The following is a 23,546-nucleotide window of genomic DNA, read 5'->3' as shown; positions in this document are numbered from 1 at the left end:
TGCACCTATCCGGACAATACAAACATTTTCAATCTACTCATGGGGAAATGTCTTTAGCTCAAGAACCTCCCTGATTCTGTTGATAGCCTAATGACTCCAGGGGGGTATACTACCTACCTGGTTTGAGGAGGTAACTTTGGACAACTCTGAGTTCAACTTGGGATAACCGCTAACATGAAATTGGCTCACCTTTTAGCCAGGTGAATTTATATGGCAACGAATGCTTCAGAACTAACCTGTGCCGGTGAAGGCTAACTCCATTTATCCTGAGTGAAGTCTGAGCTGTGAGTTGAGGACCAGTGAAATCAAATTCTGCCCCTCGCAAATGTTGCGTCATCATGACCTTTATTTGGGGAAGAGACAGATTTTAAAATAAATAAATACCTATCACATTACATATTTAGTAATGACTGGATGTATTTGAAAGTAAACGCAGAGTAAAACTGATGTTCTAAAATTATTTAATTGATAGGAGTGGGTAAGAAGGTGCTGTGAAAGATGACATTCACTATACGTAATAAAAGCAAGACAGAACTTCTAAAAGCTTATTTCACATCATAGCCTGCTGAATTTGCAAGATGGATTTTCTTTCATGTTGATTTAGTCAACAATGTAAAAGTGGCACTGACTCGCCCATAGATTGATGTTTCAGCATTGTTCCAATGTGTGGAGTTTGGTGTGTGACGTGCACATGCAGTTTCAAGCCTGCTAGAGTTAGCAGTTAACAGTTCACCAAACCCACAGTTTGGGACGTATTGTGGTTTTGGGGTCAAGGTTAAATGAATTACATTTTAAAATGCCATTCGTATTGTAAAGCATTCACAATGTTCCTGGCATTGTCTGTTGTGCCAGGATTATTTTCACTCTGCTGCTGCGTCTGTAACCATGTGGGTCGTGGGAATTTACCAGTTGTGAAGTCGTAAAAACCAATTGGATGCATTCATGTGATTTTTAACTCGTTGTGAAATGTTGAATAGTTAATGGCCAGCAAGCTGCGTCAACCATAAACTAAAAGTACAGCTATCATGAAAAAGTACCCATTTGTCGTACTTCGGTAAAAGTAAAGATGCCTTAGTAGAAATTGACAAGTGAAAGTCACCCAGTAAAATTCTACTTAAGTAAAAGTATTTGGTTTTAAATATAAAAAATAATTTCACATTCCTTATATTAAGCAAACCAGATGGCACAATTTTCTAGATTTTTTTTAAAATTTACGGATAGCCAGGCGCACACTCCAAATGAAGCGTTTGTGTTTTGTGAGTCGGCCAGATCAGAGGCAGTAGGGACGACCGGGGATGTTCTCTGTTTTGTGAGTCCGCCAGGTCAGAGGCAGTAGGGACGACCGGGGATGTTCTTGTGATAAGTGTGTGAATTGGATCATTTTCCTGTCCTGCTAAGCATTCGAAATATAACAAGTAATTTTGGGTGTCAGGGAAAATGTATGGAGTAAAAATGACATTTTCTTTAGGAAAATGGAGTAAAAGTTGTCAAATGTAAATAGTGAAGTACAGTTACCCCCAAAACTACTGAAGTACTTTACACCACTTATGTTTAATTAAATTATAAAGTTAGCTTTAAAAAAAAATGTTTTGCATTTTTACTGGCCCAAGATTCTGCTATAGAGGACATTTCCTTAGCAGTTAATGTCAGAGGTCATCATGTGGGAGAAGTAGGTGCTCAGGATGATAGATGCGTTTCCCACTAGTAATTGCCAGTTGGAGGGCCGTTCAAGTGGATTTTCCCCAGTTGTATGTGGTAAATGTCTACTTGCTTATGAGCGCACCATGGCACTGCCTCCTACAGTGCCAGATGTGTGCTTGTGACTCTCATAAAGGGGGAGTATCTGTAGCACGGTACATCTCCCACTCCTGGTTAATGTGATGGGTGGTCACTGTTAAGCGCAACACAGTGCACTGGCCACTTAATTGAAAACTTTGGCTTGCTTATATAGAGCGAGTACTACCTGTTTGCTGAGGTGCGTGAGGTAAGTTCGTAATGTGGCTCAAGCACTTTTCACAAGGTGCTGAAACCCTCTATTCTCAATCACTGAGAAGGGGTGCATATCCGACTGTAAAAAATCTAAACATAGCCCACCTAGCACGCTTGTAATTTCTTTGGCCTGGTCAGAATCAGCTGCCAAGTTCTGGTTTAATGCAGAGGGGCGAAGATGTTTCTTTGAGTTTGTCTTGCCCCGGTATACTGGGGTGATGTCGGTATAAATGTGTCAAAATACAGTGGGTTCGGAATGTATTCAGACCCCTTGACTTTTTCAACATTTTGTTACGTTACAGCCATATTCTAAAATTGATGAAATCATTCCCCCCCTGAATCTGCACACATTACCCCATAATGACAAGGCAAAACCAGGATTTTAGAAATTTGCACATTTTATTAAAAATAAACTGAAATATTACATTAGAATTCAGACCTGTTACTCAGTACTTTGTTGAAGCACATTTGGCAGCGATTAAAGCATAGTCTTCTTGGGTATGACACTACAAGATTGGCACACCTGTATTTGGGGAGTTTCTCCCATTGTTCTCTGCAGATCCTCTCAAGCTGTGTCAGGTTGGGTGGAGAGCGTTGCTGTACAGCCATTTTCAGGTCTCCAGAGATGTTCAATAGGGTTCAAGTCCGGGCTCTGGCTGGGCCACTCGAGCACATTCAGAGACTTGTCCCTAAGCCACTGCATTGTCTTTGCTGTGTGCTTAGGGTCAATGTCCTGTTGGAAGGTGAACCTTCGTCCTCGTCTGAGGTCCTAATCGCTCTGGAGCAGGTTTTCATCAAGAATCTCTGTACTTTGCACTGTTCATCTTTCCTTCGACCTTGACTAGACTCCTAGTCCCTGCCGATGGAAAAACATCTCCACAGCATAATTCTGACACCAACTTGCCTTTCCGTAGGGATGGTGCAAGGTTTCCTTCAGACATGACGCTTGGCATTCATGTCAAAGAGTTCAATCTTGGTTTCGGCAGACCAGATAATCTTATTTCTCTGAGTCCATTATGTGCCTTTTTGCCAACTCCAAAGGCTGTAATGTGCCTTTTACTGAGGAGTGGCTTCTGTCTGGCCACTCTACCATAAAGGCCCGATTGGTGGAGTGCTGCAGAGATGGTTGTCCTTGTGTAAGTTTCTCCCATCTCCACAGAGGAGCTCTGTCAGTGACCATCGGGTTCTTGGTCACCTCCCTGACCAAGGCCCTTCTCCCACAATTGTTTAGTTTGGCCAGGTGGCCAGCTCTAGGAAGAGTCTTGGTGGTTTCACACTTCTCCTATTTAAGAATGATGGAGGCCACTGTGTTCTTGGGGACCTTCAACGCTGCAGACATTTATTTTTTTGGTACCCTTCCCCAGATCTGTGCCTCAGCACAATCCTGTCTCTGAGCTCTATGGACAGTTCCTTCGACTTCATGACTTGCTTTTTGCTCGGACATGCACTGCCAACTGTGGAACCTTATATAGACAGGTGTGTGCCTTTCCAAATCATGTTCAATCAATTGAATTTATCACAGGTGGACTCCAAGTTGTAGAAACATCTCAAGAGTGATCAATGGGAACAGGATGCACCTGAGCTCAATTTTGAGTCTCCTAGCAAAGGTCTGAATACTTATGTAAATAAGGTATTTCTGTTTTTTTATCAAACCTGTGTTCACTTTGTCATTATGGGGTATTGTGTGTAGATGAGGATTTAGAATAAGGCTGTAACTTAACAATGTGGAAAAAGTAAAGGTGTCTGAATTCTTTCAGAATGCACTATATTTGAGGAGTCTGCAGACTGCTGCATAGGTGATTCTCGTTGAGCGTGGAGACATAATGGTAACGTTTTGTCCAACTCTGTCCATCGCCGTTGTAATCTAATGTTCCCAAACTGGAGATTTAAATGGTGATTGAGGATCCTCAATCTGGTTTATCGACTCCCTACACTCGTCTATTTTATTAAGTTTGAATTATTACGTTATTATTAGTACAGAACTCGTTTTTGGCAGCACCTCACAAAAGGACGATTTCAAATGCGGCAATTTAAGATTATATAATTCTGATTACAACGTACGCATAGGCTCTAGTTGTTTTAAGAGAATATTCTGAAATGTTGTTTTTTTTCAGATTTAGTTGAGGCATAGACCTACAATGCAGTAGGCATAGCCTATAGGTCTAGTGTTTTATGTATTTTATGCCATTTTTGTATTTTTTCGGATTCACATTGCGGACTGAATTGAAGTCCCTGGTACGAATGTGAACCGTAACACCCCTAGTTTAGCGGCAGGCGGACGAGCAATATCCACCATTGTAGTACGGATTAACCCTGAGCTGGAATGTGACGCGAGATCATTTCAGTAACGCCTCGGTACATCTAGCTACGTACTGGTCACAGTACAGTTTCTGATTGCCCCATGCCTCTCTTTCTCCATTGACTATTTGTTTCCTCCCAGGTGTCCAAGAAGAACTTGATGGAGATAGTGAAGAAGCTGATGTTGCACGTCGACAAGGCTGAGGGAACCACTTACCGAGATGAGCTGCTCACCAAGATCATCGACATCTGCAGCCAGAGCAATTACCAGTACATCACCAACTTTGAATGGTTAGTACAACTTACTGGAGGGGCCTATAATTGTCTCTGGTTCTTTACACACTTTTAAACTCATACTTTCTGTGATCATGAGTCTCTGTCAGGTAGCGTTGAAAGACTCAGTTAACGCTTTGCAGTAATGTGTCCTGCTGTATTGTACTCAATATGCTGATCGGCTCTTACCTATATGTATTTGTAAGTAGTTCAAGGTTTTTGTCTTTTTTTTTTGGATTACCTGTCATTTAGGGGCCTACCTTCCACTCACCTGTCTCTGAAGTACATCTGTCTGACTCTGTCCTGTGTCCATCTCTCAGGTACATCAGTATCCTGGTGGAGCTGACCCGTCTGGAGGGCACGCGGCATGGCCACCTCATTGCCTCCCAGATGCTGGACGTGGCCATTCGGGTCAAGGCCATCCGAGCCTTTGCTGTGGCCCAGATGGCTACTCTACTGGACAACGCCCACCTGCTTACCGGCAACACACAGCGCAACGGCATCTGTGAGGTTCTCTATGCCGCCGCCTGGATCTGTGGAGAGTTCTCAGAGTATGTATTCATGTCTATTCCTTTTCTGCAAGAGTACACACACGCTTTCTAGCGAGACTGTTTTCCACTAACTAGCTAATATCAGGCCAGTTCAGCCCTATATCATTGACTTATCCCTCATCCAGTACCATCCTCCATCTCCCCCCAGACACCTGGAGGAACCCATGGCAACACTGGAGGCCATGCTGCGGCCCAAGGTGGCCACCCTGCCGGGCCACATCCAGGCCGTGTACGTGCAGAACGCTGCCAAGCTGTTTGCCACGGTGTTGCGCGGCCAGGAGGGGGTGCCAGCGGACAGCACGGTAGCCCAGGAGACCAGCCAGCTGCTCATTGACAGGCTGCCTCTTTTCGTCCAGAGTTCCAACCTGGAGGTGCAGGAGAGGGTGAGTCACACATCTAACCTCCGGGGGTTATTGGCAATTTGAAAGGCGAATACCTTTTTCACTATGCATCTCTCTTTGCCCCCCCCCCCCCTCCTCAGGCCTCCTGCATCCTGCAGCTGGTGAAGTACATCCAGAAGCTGCAGCAGAAGGACGTAGAGGTGGCTGAGGAGGTGACTGCTCTGTTTGCTGGGGAGCTCAACCCTGTGGCCCCCAAGGCACAGAAGAAAGTACCTGTTCCTGAAGGGTCAGTCTGCCTGCTGCTCTCTTACTCACAATGCTGTTAAATTAAGCTTATAGTGATGCACAACATAATACGTATATTTTTTTATAGTACTACTTTATGCAGCCCATTACACAATTTTCGATATTGCAAAGTAGCTTTGTTTTTTTAGTCTGTCTTGCAGACTATTGAATGTCAGTCTGACTGAGTTGTATATAAAGTGTATACACAACATCAACAGAGACTTTCTGATTCCATTTAAGCGCTAAACACATCCCTATTGGACAGTACAGCTGGTGAGAACGTGTTATCTTGGTTTTGTCCCCAGTCTGGACCTGGATGTGTGGATCAACGAGCCTCCGTCTGGGAGTGAGTCTGAAGACGAGGGCAGGAAGTCCAAGGGCAAGGCTGTGTTTGCCAAGGAGGAGTCCAGACACACCAAGCCACGCTACACTGAGGTGGACGAGAAGGAACTGGCCAAGGTAAGATGGCAATGTATAAGACAATCACTGCTGTAGACCTAGTGATATACAAGCTCCTCAGTTATTTCATCAGTTGATCTGGTGTTAAATGTTTGCTGACCCTAAAACAATCAGACACCAAAGAGGTACACTGGTACACACCACTCAACCATAATATAAATACAATGGAGTTTTCATATGACTGACTTCATGCTGTTTCTCCCTCCCTCCAGAGGAGAGAAGTAAGGAAGGCAGAGCAGGCCAACAACCCATTCTACATCAAGGCCTCCCCCTCCTCTCAGAAGGTATGCAGAGCATCATTACCCAATTGGCAGCTAGTCTTGTGTGTTATCCTGACTCTTGCAGAAATGTAATTAATTACACATTTCAAACTACTTCCATCTAAATATGATAATTTTAATGGACTAGGAGCCTTCATGTTGTATGTTCTTCACATTCATGTGTTCCTGTGTGTAAGACTTGTTTCTGTATGTGTGCAGGTGTACCAGGATGGTGTTGGTGTGGAGCACATTCCAGTGGTGCAGATTGACCTCAGTGTGCCTCTTAAGGTCCCAGGTCAGTCTCCCCTGGCCACTAGATTATAAACTACTGATTTCAATGTGACATTGTATCAGTGAGTGGTTTGCACACAGCACTCGGTATCCAAACCTAACCCATCTCCCTCTTTCTCTCTTCGCCTCTGTCATACCTTAACCCATCTACTGTAACTCTGTGTCATAACTTATCCCCTCTACTGTACCTCTCTCACTCATCTCTCTCTGTCGTAACTTAACCCCTCTTTCTCCTTCCTTCGCTCTCCCTCTTTCTTTCTCCCTCCCGTTTGGTTTAGGGATGCCAATGTCAGATCAGTATGTGAAGCTGGAAGAGGAGCGTCGGGAGAGAAACAAGGCAGACAAGAAGAAGAAGAAGGACAAGAAGAAGAGGGAGAAGGGCGAGAAGGGCCGCCGGAGAAGGGGGGACTCTGGCCCAGAGAGCGAGGAGGACATCACCCCCGCACACATGGTGGACATCGTCACTGAGGAGATGCCAGAGGTAGGGATTTACACATGGTGTTCAGAGTAGAGATCCAAAAGTTGACCTGTTCTGAAATGGAGATGGGACTTTCCCACCCAGACTCGAAATGCAAAAAATATATTTTTTAAAATATAGAGACAAGTTCCATATAGATCTGGTCAGATCCAAACCCGGTCCAATCCGAGTGATGGAAGCAGCTTAAAATGTACTTTTTTTTCCCCCCTAAGCGACTACCAGAGCTGATAAAGCGCGAGGTGAGGGAGGTGCCGCTCTAGCAGGCAGGGGAGTGAGCGAGACTAGAGACAGAAGCCAACCAACAAGCTGACTCACTATAGTGGACTAATAGCTGCTATAGCAAGGTTATTTATCATCAAATATGATTACATAGAAGCTAGTTATGCTAACTAACATTAGCTAGCTTGGCTAACTGAGGCTGCAGTGCATGCACTTTCTCATTCTACAGTTACAAATATCAAGTCCATTCAGAATATTAAGTATCAGCCTCCATGTTGGCTCTTGGTTGTTGTAGCCTATCCTTCTCCTTTTAATTCTATCTTCCATCTTCTATCTTCTGACTGTAGCCTATTGCTTTGACTTATGATTGGCCAGCAGTCCCGTTCGGCTCTGTACGGGCCCTTCTGAACACGTCAGTTAAAATTACACCTACCCAAGAGCCGTGACAATCATATCAGATCTGACCCAGATCTGTGACATTATTTAGAATTCTGGATTGGGTCTCTGATATTTGGGATCCGTGAAGACCTCTAGTTCAGAACGTTTCATATAGGAATTTAAGGGGACAAAGCGAGCCCAAAACCTCATGAAAGGGGCTCAGGCCAATAAGCCATAAAACATTTGTTATATTGAGTGGTAATTCACATTTTAATTTCATATTAAATGCAAGGATGTTATTTTACGCTGTCACTAACTTGACTCTCTTCCTGTCTCAGAATGCCTTACCCAGTGATGACGACGACAAAGATCCCAACGACCCCCACAAAGCTCTGAACATCGACCTGGACAAGTGAGTACACTCATCACTGACCTCTCTGTATTACAGCTGTCCACTAATGGATTAGTATGAAAGCGCAGGCTATATAAACAGGCTGTGCTATTATATACTCTGCGGGGGTGTATAATCTCTTCCTGGCACCAATGATGAGAGATTGGTGCTAGTGCTGCCCTGGCCAGGCCCTTCCCATCCACACACACTCCCTCTCACTGTGCTCTGCTCTGTGGTTCTCTCCCTCTGTCTCTCTCCCCCTCTCATGCACACACACCTCTCTGTCCCCTTGCCCGAGCAGTTTGCTGGCAGCATCTCGCAGGTGAGTACATTCTCAGTGTCAGGAGGCCACGTCTGGGCCTGCATACTAAACTGACTGATCTGCTGTCTGTCTCGGTCTCACGCCTGCCCCCTCCCACTAACGTAGCATTGCTCTCTCTCTCTTCATCTGATTCTCTCTCTCTCTCTCCGTTTGGGCATGATGTGACTTTACAGTTTAAAGTTTGATCCCAGTGTTCAACTACACTATTTTCTCCCTCTCAGCCCTACTCCATTTGAAACCTTCTACAAGCTCCCTTCAGAATATCAGCATTCCCTCCTTCCAAAAGTGTTATTGTGGCAGGCGCTGAAGAAAAGTGCTCTTCTCACTAACTTCACATCAACCTGTCTTATAGATGGAGTTAATTGATTTCTCAGTGGAACTGCTGATTTTCTGAAGTCCTAACTCCTTCACCAGTACTACTCCTGGATGACTACCGTGCTGCTCTTATTTGAATCCTCACCCAATTCATTGGTCTTCAACATAATTGTTAATTGCAAATTATTTGATTAACCTGTTAATGGGAGTGTCCCTCCTGACCCCCCCCCTTTTGAAGGTTTGTGTTTGAGATGTCGTGCACCTGAGTGGAGGGTTCTGTCTCAACTAGCTTCCTTTCCTAAAAGGAGACAAGGAAAAGATGCTAGTTAACACTTGATGCAGCAAATGGCTGTGGTTCGACCAGAATCCCCATGCACACGCATGGCTGTGGTTTTAAGTGTGTCTACTTCTCTTTGTGCTCTCAGGCCCCTGGCAGACAGCGAGAAGAAACTGCCTGTCAGGTCACACCGTCCCGACGAGGTCCTCAAGAGCCCCATGGAAGACAGGCAGGTGGTGGAGGTTGTACCAGAGCCCAAGAAAAAGACAGGAAAGGAGAAGAAGGAGAAGAAGGACAGGAAGGTTTGGCTCCATCTTTATTTCTTAAGAATATTTTACATATTTTTGACGTTTGTTTCCGTAGTATTTGAGACCTTATTGACTTGAGGATTGTTTTTTTGTAATTGTAGAAGAGTAAAGAGAAGAAGAAAAAGCACAAACAAGAGGAAGAGGAGGATCTTATGGGCTCTGGGTCACAGGAGCCTGTCCAAGCAGAAGAGACCAAGGAGGTGGCAGCCCCGCCTCCTGCCTCTACACCAGAGGTATGATGTCACAAAGGGAGGGACTACCTTTTTATACAGTGACTATATATATATGGCTGTCTTCGTGAAAGTATTCTGAATTTTTCCACATTTTGTTAGGTTACAGCCTTATTCTAAAATGGATTAAATAGTTTTTTTCCCTCATCAATCTAGAAACAATACGCCAAAATGATAAAGCAAAAACAGTTTTTTTTAGAACTGTTGGCTAATTTATAAAATACAAAAAAAAAAATTATCACATTTAAGTATTCAGACCTTTTACTCAGTACTTTGAGGATGCACCTTAGGCAGTGATTACAGCCTTGAGTCTTCTTGGGTATGATGCTACAAGCTTGGCATACCTGTATTTGGGGAGTTTCTCCCATTCTGTAGATTCTCTCAAGCTCTGTCAGTGTGGATGGGGTACGTCACAGCACAGCTATTTTCAGGTGTCTCCAGAGATGTTCGATCGGGTTCAAGTCCAGGCTCTGGCTGGGCTACTCAAGGACGTTCAGAGACTTGTCCCGAAGCCACTGCTGCGTTGTCTTGGCTGTGTGCATAGGGTCGTTGTCCTGTTGGACGGTGAACCGCTGCCCCAGTCTGAGGTCCTGAGCGCTCTGGAGCAGGTTTTCATCAAGGATCTCTCTGTACTTTGCTCTGTTCAGCTTTCCATTGATCCTGACTACTCTCCCATTCCCTGCCACTGAACAACATCCCCACAGCATAATGCTGCCACCATACGTCACCGTAGGGATGGTGCCAGGTTTCCTCTATACATGATGCTTGGCATTCAGTTCAAAGAGTTCAATCTTGGTTTCATCAGATCAGAGAATTGTATTTCTCATGGTCTGAGAGTCTTTAGGTGCCTTTTGGCAAACTCCAAGCGGGCTATCGTGCCTTTCTCTGAGGAGACTGCTTCTGTCTGGCCACTCTACTATAAAGGCCTGATTGGTGGAGTGCTGCAGAGATGGGAGAACCTTCCAGAATGACAACCATCTCCACAGAGGAACTCTCTAGCTCTGTCAGAGTGACTCCAATAAAGTTGTCGAAACATCTCAAGGATGATCAATGGAAACAGGATGCATCTGAGCTCAGTTTCGAGTCTCATAGCAAAGGGTCTGAATACTTACAGTACCAGTCAAAAGTTTAGACCCATCTACTCATTCAAGAGGTTTTCTTTATTTTATATTATTTTCTACGTTGTAGAATAATAGTGAAGAGAACTATGAAATAACACATGGAATCATCTAGTAACCAAAAAAGTGTTAAAGAAATCAAAATATATATTTTTATTTTCGAGATTATTCTAACCCTTTGCCCTGATGAGTTTGCACACTATTGGCATTCTCTCAACCAGCTTCATGAGGTAGTCACCTGGAATGCATTTCAATTAACAGGTGTGCCTTGTTAAATAGTGGAATTTCTTTGGCTCAATCACAATAAGAAGGAATCAGTTGTGTTGTGTTGTGTTAAGGTAGGGTTGGTATACAGAAGATAGCCCTATTTAGTCAAAGACCAAGTCCATATTATGGCAAGAACAGCTCAAATAAGCAAAGAGAAATGACAGTCCATCATTACTTTGAGTGACTTTCATGTTTTAATCTGGATTTTTGTGCAGTCTCAAAAAACCAAGCGCTATGATGAAACTGGCTCTCATGAGGACTGCCACATAAAATGAAGACCCAGAGTTACCTCTGCTGCAGAATACAAGTTCATTAGTTACCAGCCTCAGAAATTGCATCCCAAGTAAATGCTTCAGAGTTCTAGTAACAGACACATCTCAACATCAACTGTTCAGAGGAGACTGAGACTGCGTGAATCAGGCTTTCATGGTCGAATTGCTGGACAGAAACCACTACAAAAGGACACCAACAAGTAGAAGATACTTGCTTGGGCCAAAAACACGAGAAATGGACATTAGACCTGTGGAAATCTGTCCAGATTTGAGATAATTGGTTCCAACTGCCATGTCTTTGTGAGACGCAGAGTAGGTGAACGGATGAACTCTGCTTGGGTGGTTCCCACCTTGAAGCATGGATGAGGTGTGGTGGTGCTTTGCTTGTGACACTGTCGGTGTTTAATTTAGAATTCAAGGCACACTTAACCGGCATGGCTACCACAGCATTCTGCAACGCAATATGCCATCCCATCTGGTTTGGTGTTAGTGGGACTATCATTTGTTTTCCAACAGGACAATGACCCAACACACCCTCAGGCTGTGTAAGGGATATTTGACCAAGAAGGAGAGTGATGGAGTGCTGCATCAGATGACCTGGTCTCCACAATCTCCCAACCACAACCAAATTGAGATAGTTTGGGATGAGTTGGACCGTAGAGTGAAGGAATAGCAGCCAACAAGTTCTCAGCATATGTGGGAACTCCTTCAAGACTGTTGGAAAAGCATTCCAGTTGAAGCTGTTTGAGTGAATGCCAAGAGTGTGCAAAGCTGTCAAAGGCAAAGGGTGGCTATTTGAAGAATATAAAATACATTTGGATTTGTTAACACTTTTTTTGGTTACTACATGATTCCATATGTGTTCATAGTTTTGATGTCTTCACTATTATTCTACAATGTAGAAAATAGTAAGTTCATACCTGAGTCAATAATTTGTAGAAACACCTTTTGGCAGCGATTTACAGCTTTTTGGCTTCAAGTCTCTATGCTTTCCACACCTGGACTGTGCAACATTTGCCCATTTTATTCTTTTCTAAATTCCTAACGCTCTGTCAAATGGGTTGTTGATCACTGCTAAACAACCATTTTTAGGTCTTTCCATAGATTTAAGTCAACTGTAACTCGGCCCCTCAGGAACCTATTCGCTGTCTTCGCTGCAACTCCAGTGTAGATTTGGCCTTGTTTTAGGTCATTGTCCTGCTGAAGGGTGAATTAATCTCCCAGTGTCTGGTGGAAAGCAGATTGAATCAGGTTTTCCTCTAGGATTTTGGCTGTGCTTAGCTCCATTCCATTTATTTTATAGCGTGAAAAACCCACCAGTGCTTAACGATTACAAGCATACCCATAACAGGATGCACCATTATGCTTGAAAATATGGAGAGTGGTACTCAGTAATGTATTGAATTTGGCCCCCAAACATAACACTTTGAATTCAGGACAAACATGTAATTGCTTTGCCAAATTTGTGCAGTATTACTTTAGTACCTTGTTGTTTTGGAATAGTGTTATTCTGTACAGGCTTCCTCCTTTTCACTCTTGTCAATTCAGTTAGTGTTGTAGAGTAATTACAATGTTCCATCCTCAATTTTTTTCTTATCACAGCCATTAAACTTTAATTGCTTTAGATTCATGATAGGTTTCATTCTCCCACAACTGACTTAGGAAGGACACCTTTTATCTTTGAAGTGACTGGGTGTATTGATAAACCATCCAAAGTGTAATTAATAATTTCACCATACTCAAAGAGATATTCAATGCCAGCTTCTTTTTTTAACCAATAGTTACCCTTCTTTGCGAGGCATTAGAAAACCTCCTTGGTCTTTGTGGTTGAATCTGTGTTTGAAATTCACTGCTCGAATGAGGGACCTTACAATGATCTGTATGTGTGGGGTACAGAGATGAGGTAGTCATAAAAAAATCATGTTTAACAAACAATCTACCTGCGGCGAAACCGCTCAACTTTTACATTACGTTCAGTCATCTAGCAGACCCCAGATCGACCCACAGGAGCAACCAGGGTCAAGTGCTGCGACCAAGGGCATGTCTATAGATCTACCACCAAGTCAAATGGAGAACCTGAACCAGCGACCTATCGGCCAACGGCCCAAACTCCCAACCACCAGGCCACCAACCATCCAAGACCCCCTCCCACCCCCAGTTCCCCAAGAGCTGCCCCTCAACACCTTTCCCTTCACTCCGCACCCCCAAAACACAACTCCACTTTGACATTATGGGATATTGTGTGTAGCCAGTGACAAATTTGATGTTTAATCCATTTTTAAATTCAGGCTGCAGCTCAATGTGGAAAAGGTCTAGGGGTGTGAATACTTTTTGAAGGCACTGTTTACTTAATTTAACCTGCATTTAATTATACACTGCTCAAAAAAATAAAGGGAACACTAAAATAACACATCCTAGATCTGAATGAATGAAATATTCTTATTAAATACTTTTTTCTTTACATAGTTGAATGTGCTGACAACAAAATCACACACAAATTATCAATGGAAATCAAATTTATCAAACCACGGCGGTCTGGATTTGGAGTGACACTCAAAATTAAAGCGGAAAAACACACTACAGGCTGATCCAACTTTGATGTAATGTCCTTAAAACAAGTCGAAATGCAGCTCAGTAGTGTGTGTGGCCTCCATGTGCCTGTATGACCTCCCTACAACGCCTGGGCATGCTCCTGATGAGGTGGCGGATGGTCTCCTGAGGGATCCCCTCCCAGACCTGGACTAAAGCAACCGCCAACTTCTGGACAGTCTGTGGTGCAACATGGCGTTGGTGGATGGAGCGAGACATTATGTCCCAGATGTGCTCAATTGGATTCATGTCTGGGGAACGGGCGGGCCAGTCCATAGCATCAATTCCTTCCTCTTACAGGAACTGCTGACACATTCCAGCCACATGAGGTCTAGCATAGTCTTGCATTAGGAGGAACCCAGGGGCAACCAAACCAGCATATGGTCTCACAAGGGGTCTGAGGATCTCATCTCGGTACCTAATGGCAGTCAGGCTACCTCTGGCGAGCACATGGAGGGCTGTGCTGCTCCCCAAAGAAATGCCACCCCACACCATGACTGACCCACCTCCAAACCGGTCATGCTGGAGGATGTTGCAGGCAGCAGAACGTTCTCCACAGCGTCTCCAGACTCTGTCACGTCTGTCACGTGCTCAGTGTGAACCTGCTTTCATCTGTGAAGAGCACAGGGCGCCAGTGGCTAATTTGCCAATCTTTGTGTTCTCTGGCAAATGCCAAACGTCCTGCACGGTGTTGGGCTGTAAGCACAACCCCCACCGGTGGACATTGGGCCCTCATACCACCCTCATGGAGTCTGTTTCTGACCGTTTGAGCAGACACATACACATTTGTGGCCTGCTGGAGGTCATTTCGCATGGGCTCTGGTAGTGCTCCTCCTGCTCCTCCTTGCACAAAGGAGGAGGTAGCGGTCCTGCTGCTGGGTTGTTGCCTTCCTACGGCCTCCTCCACGTCTCTTGATGTACTGGCCTGTCTCCTGGTAGCGCCTCCATGCTCTGGACACTACGCTGACAGACACAGCAAACCTTCTTGCCACAGCTCGCATTGATGTGCCATCCTGGATGAACTGCACTACCTGAGCCACATGTGTGGGTTGTAGACTCCGTCTCATGCTACCACTAGAGTGAAAGCACCGCCAGCATTCAAAAGTGACCAAAACATCAGCCAGGAAGCATAGGAACTGAGAATTGGTCTGTGGTTACCCCCTGCAGAACCACTCCTTTATTGGGCGTGTCTTGCTAATTGCCTATAATTTCCACCTGTTGTCTATTCTATTTGCACAACAGCATGTGAAATTTATTGTCAATTAGTGTTGCTTCCTAAGTGGACAGTTTGACTTCACAGAAGTGTGATTCACTTGGAGTTACATTGTGTTTTCTAAGTGTTCCCTTTGCTCCAAAAAATAATGTAATTTCAGGTCAAGGTTTTTCTGTAATACAATGATGGCCTGTAGGTCAGATAGACCCTGGTCAACTGTGGGGGCAATAGCATACACAACAGCATACAAGTCCAGGTTAATTTGTCAATGAAAACAATAAAAAGTTCAGGACCAAGAATTGACCCCTGCAGGTCACCTTTCGTTATGCTCAGAAAATCTGATTTAACACCCTCAGTAGATGCACATACATTTTTCTGTCCAAGTAATTTTGAAACCATTTACATTCAGCCTGGTGTATGCCAATTTGAGGAAATCCTCTGAATTAGCAGTGAGTGAGCAACAATATTGAAGGCCTTTGACAGATCAATGAAGAGGGCAGCATAATGTTGTCTTTTGTCCATACAGTTAACAACACAATTTCTAGCTAGGGATGCAGCAAAGATAGGTTATAGACCAGCTCATAGCACTGACTGTTGTAAATTTAGGATACAGTTCAAAGATAAGAAAGATCTTAGCTGAGAATTAATAAAGTATTCTAATATTTTAGCTAGGAAAGAGTTTTTATAAATAGGGTAATTTAAAAAATATATATTTAAAAAACATTTTTAGTTTAAGGGTCTCCACCTTTTGTGAAGGGGGAGTACATGGGCCGCCTTCCAAATATTGGGGATAATGCCAGATATAGTCATTGGGTTAACATATGGGTTAATGATTCCACAATCTCGGGGGCAGAGAACTGCAGCAAAAATGCATATCAGCCCCAGTGGATTCTTGTAACAAAAATATATATCAATCTTAAACATGGCATCAAATACATCACCAGTAGTAAATTGTTTAAATGAAAACAAAGATTCACTAGAAGTTGACTGTTAACTGTCGAGTCAGCTAGAGGCGGGCAGAGGGAAGAGCAGTTGATTGACAGACCAGGGTCAATTAAACCACAGTTTCTCTCAAATAAAAAGCCTGCTGAGATGATAAAAGCATCACTTATCCCATTCTTCTTCGTTAGGATACCAGAGTCAGACAGAACATGCTAAGGCAGGGAAGAAGATGAATTTGTACGCTTCCGTGTATTTACTGTTTTCCAAAATTTAGAAGGATCCCCAGCAGTCAGAGATGGAGCTTAAAAAGTAACTTGATTTATCTTTCTTAATCAAGATAGTACATCTGTTTCTCAGTTGTCTGAAAGATTGCCAGTCCACTACAGTCAGTTTTCCTTGCTTTGGCCCAGGCAGGATTTCTCATCTGAATGAGCGCTGAAGGTCTCACCCTTGGTTTTCTATTTGACTCTGAATTGTTTAAAAGAGGCATGTTTATCAGCCAGAGGAATGAATATGGAGGATACATTTTCTAGAGTGAACTCTAAGAATACAGGAGGTAGGGGCTTAATCACAGTAGAACATGTCATGTAAAAACCATTGAGGATAACTTTAAGTATTTTGCTGTCTGGTATCTCTAATGCATACTATAGGACAATGATCACTGAGGTCATATTCCACTAGACAAATATTTATGGGGGTTATTAGTAAGAAGTAAATTAATCAATGTGGAGTTAATCAATGCACAATTACATTCTGTGTTGGGTATTTTGTCACTCCTGTAATTCATCTACATCTATTGTAACTCTGACACTAAATAATTTGCAGCTAAACTAAGAATTAGATTTGAATGAAAGAGTTTGCTTGACAGATATGAACAATTTTCTTTGATCATTTTCATTCATCAAACATTGTCATTGCTGCTTTCAAGCCCCCTCCCTTCCTATCAGCAACAAAGATTAAATCAAGTATCAGTATGAGTTCTTAGATTTCAGTGCTCCGAGTCTCTCTTTTGAAATACTTGATTTATTCATGAAAAGAACAGTGTAATCTCTGTATCCATTTTCATGAGGAGGTAGCACTAAAATGTTTAACCTCTCTGGCCCCTCCCTTCCTCCCTGTTCTAGGCTTCGGATCTGGATTTCTGGCTCTCAAATGCTCCAGTGCCCTCTAATCCTCAGGTTGAGTTCCTCTCTCTCTTAGTCATTCCTTGTTGCCATTTGTGTTCTAACAGCACCTCTCGTGCGTGCTTCTTTATTTCCTTCTTCCATTCACGCTTCTTCTTTCACGCTTACATTACTTCCTCTCTCTCACAGGGCACATCACCCTACTCGTTCTTGGGCTGTGGTTTTCTGTTTGCAATTGTGTTTCTTAGTGTTGGTTGTTTTTGTTTTGCTCAGTGTGTCTGTTTCTCGTTAGTGGTGGGTTCACAGTTGTCAAGTTCAGGGGCCTCAGAGTGTCTGGAATCTTGCTGACAGTTCCTGTTGATCAAGTCAAACCACTGCAACAGTAGCAGAGTTTTTCGTGTGTATGACTACATTATAGACAGTGTTTTTGATGACTGACTGAGTGTTTGTCTACATACCCTGTGTGTTTAGACTACGTCTAGCCCAGAGCAGCTGTCTGACCAGGCGGGAGACTGAAGAGGACTGTACAATATTCAGTTTGAGCTTAGACTAGGTCATAAAGTTACTTTAAGGTCTCTGTGACCCCACACTCTCTGTCCTCTGTTCTGCCCCTGCTGTATATGACTGTTTCAATCAGAATCTGATCATTGCTCTGTACATTTGTTTTGGGGCTCTGCATGTTGAGAAAAATGTATAATGAAAGCACTTTGTTTACATCACACCAACCGTCTGCCCTCAGGAAATGGGCTGTAAGTCTATCAGTCACCCAAATGTGACTTCGCACATCCTGTTTGAACCTGTTCTGTTTTTGTGTGTTTTGTCTATGATCGTTCCACTAAAACACAGATATTGACAATGGGTCTACTGGCACAATGTCAGCATTAAAGAACTTCTTAACAACAAACAAATTACTACAACTAACCCAAGCTACTACTACCTGTACTTGTATACGATCAATAAATGACAATGCGTGCTGTATGTCAGTAATCCTCCTAAATGTATCCAACTAACTTTATTGGTGTGTGTGTTGACAGGCAGCAGCTGCCCCTGCCTCCACCCCTAGGACGGCATCTGGTATGGCTGCCGTGGCACCAGACTCTGAGCCTGAAGAGGCCAAAGACACTGAGCCGGAGGAGACTGTGAGTCACTCCACTGATGATGCCATAACCACGAGACAGAAATCTTAGCTGTTACTAAGGATTCTACAGTAGACTACCACAACAGGATACTGTATTTTGACCGATCTTGTCTGAGCACTTCCCCATTGGACATTTTCACTCCTGCTTTCTGAATCGACTGCCCGTCACTTAAACCCCTGCTTGTTTCCCTCTCAGAAATCCTCCACGCACAAGAAGAAGAAGCAGAAAAAGGAGAAGAAGAAAAAGAAGCACCACCATAATCATAGCGATGGGGCCGGAGACGAGTCTGTGCAGAACGGCACTGTGGAGGAGGAAGAGCCTCTGCCGGTCAGTAACCAATCACCATTCACTCTGTCAATTAATCCCTGTCCGTTGGACGTTTAATTCATAGATAAAACTCTAATTTTCATTGTTTGGTTTTGGTCTGTTGACACACCCTCACCCTTTGATTGGCACAGTCAAGTGTGCGTTGTGTATACACTGCCTGTCTAATAGCATATACATAATCCACACGGCAGTCTGGTTTCCTTGTTTGCATATTAAGTGACGGTTGAGAACTGACCAAACGCCTCTCTTGTTACAGCCCATGTCCAATTACGCCCTGCTGGCTGAGAACTCCTACGTCAAGATGGTGAGTGTGATTGAGAGAGATAGAATATACAATAGTATTTATGTGGATGGCTGATGATATGGGAACTGAGAAGGGTCATTTTAACATAATCCACATATAGTATTTATATATCTCTCTTTCTCTCAAGATGAAGCAGGATGCTGATAAGGTATTGGCTGAGGTTCTGTGAACTGCAGGCTATGGGTTTTACAGGAGAATCTTCTAGATGTGCTGTATGGTTGTGACTTAGACTGTGCCCCCCGGCTTAATCACCCTGTGATAACCAAGCTCTTATGCAGAGACATGCAAAAATGGGAAACCGTGACCCTGTTATTCAGAACACCATAAGCCAGGGGCATCCTCTTGAGTGTGTGGTTCTTTACTATCAATGCTTCCAGATTGCTTATGAAAAATCACGTGGGATTCATGTTGGGATTGGAATGGTTGAATCGATTGGCTGGTTTGCTGTGGTTTTGCATGCAAGTCAATCTGCCGGGTTCCTTGTGTGAACACTGCTGGCTACGGAGTGGATCGACCTCCGCTTTATCTCTCCCCTCATCCTTCTCCCTCTCTCCCTCGCTCCCCACCTCCAGGTGTGTGACATCCAGGGGAATCTGCAGGATGGTAGCCAGGTAGTGGTCTCTGTCATCTTTGAGAATAAGTGCGACAGCTTTATCAAGTCCATGGAGTTCAACGTACTGGACTCTCTCAACTCCAAGCTGCAGCGGCCTGATGGAGCTGGCCCACACGACGGCCTCATCGTGCCCTTCCAACTGCCCCCCGGTGAGGAGAGAGCGGGGATGGAGACTATTATTGAACTACATACACTTCCAAATATTACAATTCCTGTTTTGCAGCCAGACTAATGTTTGATCTCCTCTCTTGTTCCTCAGGGATATCAAACGAGGCACGCTTCATCTTCTCAGTGCAGAACATCGTGATGCCCCAGAAACTGAAGGGAACCCTCACCTTCATAGTCAAGGTGAGTTAGTCTATCCCACGACAAAGTCCCTCACATCACCCCTGCTAGCACTCTGTCTGTGAGTCTGTCTGCGACATTGACTCTGGATACAGTCTCCTTCACTGCTCAAGGTTTGACCGACTTATGTCTCATCCATAAAAGTACATTATTGATCTTCTGCTGTTATGTTCCCTCACAGACTGATGATTCCTCCACTCACGAGAAACTGGACTTTAAACTGCACTTTACCTGCACCTCCTACCTGATCACCACTCCCTGCTACAGGTCAGTGCAACTAGCTGCCCTCAAAGAACCTCATTCTGCTGTTCAGTAGTGATGAACGTTACCTAACTGTAGATTTGGAGCTATTGGCTTTGTGTGTTGTGCCCTGATCTGAACTCATGATTAAACTGCTATGTGATGTGTAGTGAATGTGATTGCTGCTGTTTGCAGTGATGCGTATTCTAAGCTGTTGGAGTCAGGGGACCTGAAGGGGTGCTCTCTGAAGCTGGAGGGAGTTAATCAGCCCTTCCACCATCTACTGGCCAGAATCTGCTTCCACCACCACTTCTCTGGTGGGTACACTAGGACTGGAGGAAACTGGTGGAAGGCAAAGGGAGGGAGGGGGATAGGGACTGGGATACAGGGGAAAGGGTGAGGTATTCGGTGAAGGGACCCAACCATTTTTTGGGGTGTTTATTCTAGTTCGCCTTGTCCTCTTGCAAAAACAAGCATGTCCACTTTAAGATGATGATGATGATAAAGACCTTAGATGTTGAGATTGCATCTGTTCATAGATTAGTGTCGTGGTGGCAGGTAGCCTAGTGGTTAGAGCGTTGGTTTAGTAACCGAAAGGTTGCTGGATTGAATCCCTGAGCTGACGAGGTACAAAAATCTGTCGTTCTGCCCCTAAATAAGGGTAGGCCGTCTGTGTAAATGAAAATGGGTTCTTAACTGACTTGCCTAGTTAAATAAAAGTGTCAATAATCCATGTTAATAATGGACTGAATGATATAACAAGCTTACGGTTGTGTTCTTGTCACCTTACCAGTTGTGGAGAGGATCGATTCCTGTGCCTCCATGTACAGCAGGTCAATCCAGGGTCACCATATGTGTCTGCTGGTCAAAACTGTGAGTAGCTCTACTCCTCAGTCAAGTGTCCAAAGAGCCACATGTTGGATCCACATGTTCAGACAACTCAAATGAGATAGGTTGTGAGTTGTTCTTGTAACCTTTGCCCTATGTCTTTGTCCCTGTCCATTTCAGGCTGATCAGACCGTGTCCATCGACGCTAAATGTGATGAGCCGGGGCTGCTTGGGAATGTGCTGGATGAGATCAAACTCACCTTTTCTCAGTGCTGATTGTGTCTGACAGCCACTTGGTGCCCCCCTACCCCCTGTTAAACCCCCTCGCTCGCTAGAACACTCCGTTTCACCCTATTTATTCATCTTCAGATTCACAACTCTCCTTTCTTCTCTCACTTCCCCACTCCCCCCTGCACTCAGAATTGTTCTTTCCCCATCAGTAACTTGCTCTATGCTCACTCCCTCTGTGCACTTTTAGTTCCTCTTCCTTGTTTCAAATCTCTTTTCCACTGTCAAAAAACTTGTTTCACCTGCTCCCCACTTCCACACCTCTGACTGAACTCGTGCCCATTCTCTCTCGCTCATCGGCATTACAGTCTGTGACGGTCATGTAATGTAATCTGACAACTGGACTTTTTTTGTTGGTTGAATTGTGTTTTTACTGTTTCAGGTTGTTGCTGTTTTAGTTGATTTCTGCCGTCTGTCTGCGCCCCCCTTGCATTAAGCATCAGCGTGTTACCACTACTCTATAGTCCTGGTAGCATGCGTGACTCACTCTGACTGGCCCTAGATGGAAACATCATGTAAACTCCTTCATCCTGATCTGACCTTCTGCCTGAAGGAGACTGAACTCCTGAGACCCCCCCCCCCCCCCCCCCCATGTCCCTGCTCCAACTGTGCTAAGCTTCAGTTTGACCCGTGTCGCTGTAACATATCAATCCCTGTAAGAATTGAAAATGCCTGAGCTGGAAAGTTATACTAAGAGTGTGTTGGAATCATCTCAAAGCGTAGCCATACTCGAAAATAATGTTTCTGCATCTGTCTTGCTCTGTCTCCTATTCTAGACATGGGTAGAATGGTATCTTTTTACAATTGTCTGATGTATTGCTTTGATTATGCTGTAATGGTTGACAGATATTTAACTGCTCATCTGCTGTGCTGTTCTAGACCTCTTATCTCTCTTGCCTCAGGCATGTCTACCACAGTATCTGTAATGAGTGACCGAATAATATAGAACTTCTCATTGCTCTGCCTCTGTTTCTCTTTATTCACTTGTGACACATTTAAGTGAAGGCTCGCTATCACATATTGCAGCTAGAGCCTCTCACATAGCTTTGCTATAATAGCAGGCTTCAAATATCAATTTGTTGTAGGTCTCTTATGTGTTGATCTACTTAGTTTGGGATCACCTATGGGAATGGAAGGCTATTGTAGTTGTCATACAGGCATATTTTATTCTGAGAGATCAATGGCACTTGGTTTCGTATTTTATTTTCAATCGGTATTAGTCAAGGTGGCTTCTTGTTTGCTACTCCCTCCTGTCTTGAGAAAGCAAAACATTCAGTCCGTCAATAAGACGTTTGTCTGTCAAATCATCTAAACCTCTTGCCCCTTGCCACTTTTACACTACAATACGTCATACGGGTCACTGATATACAGTCATAAACTGATCTTACTCCAGTGTTGTTCTCTCAACTGCCTTGCTCTGTAGTTACTCTCAACATGTCTTACTGCCTGGTCCAGCACGACGTAGTAGCAACTTTAAACTGATCCCATAGTTTGTATCCCGACTAACCCTCATTCCTGTCTTGCAAGCGTGGATGATGTTGGTCTCCTGTTGGACTATGGGTCAGCCATTCCACGAGTGTCTTCTGTCCCATGTTGGTGTGAAGAACTGTTTTTCAGCGACGCTACCTACAGTATGTCCTTCCTAAAAAAATGATTTGATTGGCATTACCGAATGAAACAGTTACTTTTAAATAATACATTGTACTAATTATGAACATTTCTTGTGCGGAGTATTTAATCAATGTGTATCTTGCATGAGTAGGAATGTATACTTTTCATTATTTTCCCTATCCAAGGATAAACTTGCACACAAACTCCCTCGTCATTACTTGATTCTTTTTTTCTATTAGTTTTTTTTTATTAAGTGAAAGTTGACTTCATCATTCTACAGTTTGATGGTATTGTAGTTTTATCTGTTTAAATCCATACAATTAAAAAAAAGATCTTTTGAATGTTTTAAATGATTTAACATTGGGGAAGGGGGTTCTATTTGGTGGCATGGCACTGAGAGGAAGAGGCTCCAATTCAGTAGAGAAGAAAGGTATTGTGACGCTATTCAGAGAAGATACCCACTTTGTCTTAATTATTTCTCTGGTAAATTGTGATTGTCATGCTGAGGTTGGCTTGTGACATTAAAATATACTCTCATTGCTCTTTGTTTGAAGGTCCTGTCCAACTCATTCATTCACAATTCGCTAGCTGTAATATGTTTTAAGAGGGGACTACATAAGCAAGACAATATTAGTCGACTGACATCAACATTCCCTTCAAA

At 43.7% G+C, this 23,546-nt stretch overlaps 1 protein-coding gene across 6 annotated transcripts in view; it reads left to right on the top strand.

The window, feature by feature from the left end:
- LOC135512811 (AP-3 complex subunit delta-1-like) overlaps positions 1-23,432 on the top strand; it is a 31,784-nt gene extending 8,352 nt beyond the window's left edge. Inside the window, exons 13-35 of one of the 6 annotated variants that reach the window (XM_064935215.1) lie at positions 4,430-4,578; positions 4,881-5,111; positions 5,260-5,494; positions 5,593-5,738; positions 6,043-6,196; positions 6,409-6,480; positions 6,676-6,751; positions 7,041-7,228; positions 8,161-8,234; positions 8,515-8,535; positions 9,276-9,429; positions 9,537-9,668; positions 17,191-17,244; positions 18,225-18,329; positions 18,525-18,656; positions 18,913-18,960; positions 19,088-19,108; positions 19,533-19,722; positions 19,833-19,921; positions 20,100-20,185; positions 20,354-20,475; positions 20,952-21,031; positions 21,167-23,432. In XM_064935215.1, coding sequence (XP_064791287.1) covers positions 4,430-4,578; positions 4,881-5,111; positions 5,260-5,494; positions 5,593-5,738; positions 6,043-6,196; positions 6,409-6,480; positions 6,676-6,751; positions 7,041-7,228; positions 8,161-8,234; positions 8,515-8,535; positions 9,276-9,429; positions 9,537-9,668; positions 17,191-17,244; positions 18,225-18,329; positions 18,525-18,656; positions 18,913-18,960; positions 19,088-19,108; positions 19,533-19,722; positions 19,833-19,921; positions 20,100-20,185; positions 20,354-20,475; positions 20,952-21,031; positions 21,167-21,262 — 2,655 coding nt within the window. In that variant the 3' untranslated portion in view covers positions 21,263-23,432. Of the gene's footprint in view, positions 1-4,429; positions 4,579-4,880; positions 5,112-5,259; positions 5,495-5,592; positions 5,739-6,042; positions 6,197-6,408; positions 6,481-6,675; positions 6,752-7,025; positions 7,229-8,160; positions 8,235-8,514; positions 8,536-9,275; positions 9,430-9,536; positions 9,669-17,190; positions 17,245-18,224; positions 18,330-18,524; positions 18,657-18,912; positions 18,961-19,087; positions 19,109-19,532; positions 19,723-19,832; positions 19,922-20,099; positions 20,186-20,353; positions 20,476-20,951; positions 21,032-21,166 lie in introns of all 6 variants that reach the window. The other 5 variants (XM_064935214.1, XM_064935219.1, XM_064935216.1 and 2 more) reach the window with 5 other exon arrangements.
- The last annotated feature ends 114 nt before the right edge of the window (positions 23,433-23,546 follow it).

This window comes from Oncorhynchus masou, chromosome 24, assembly GCF_036934945.1.
Source record: "Oncorhynchus masou masou isolate Uvic2021 chromosome 24, UVic_Omas_1.1, whole genome shotgun sequence".
Lineage (NCBI taxonomy): Eukaryota > Metazoa > Chordata > Actinopteri > Salmoniformes > Salmonidae > Oncorhynchus > Oncorhynchus masou.
Note: the sequence above shows the minus strand (reverse complement) of the source record. Positions and strands in the feature narration are given on the sequence as shown.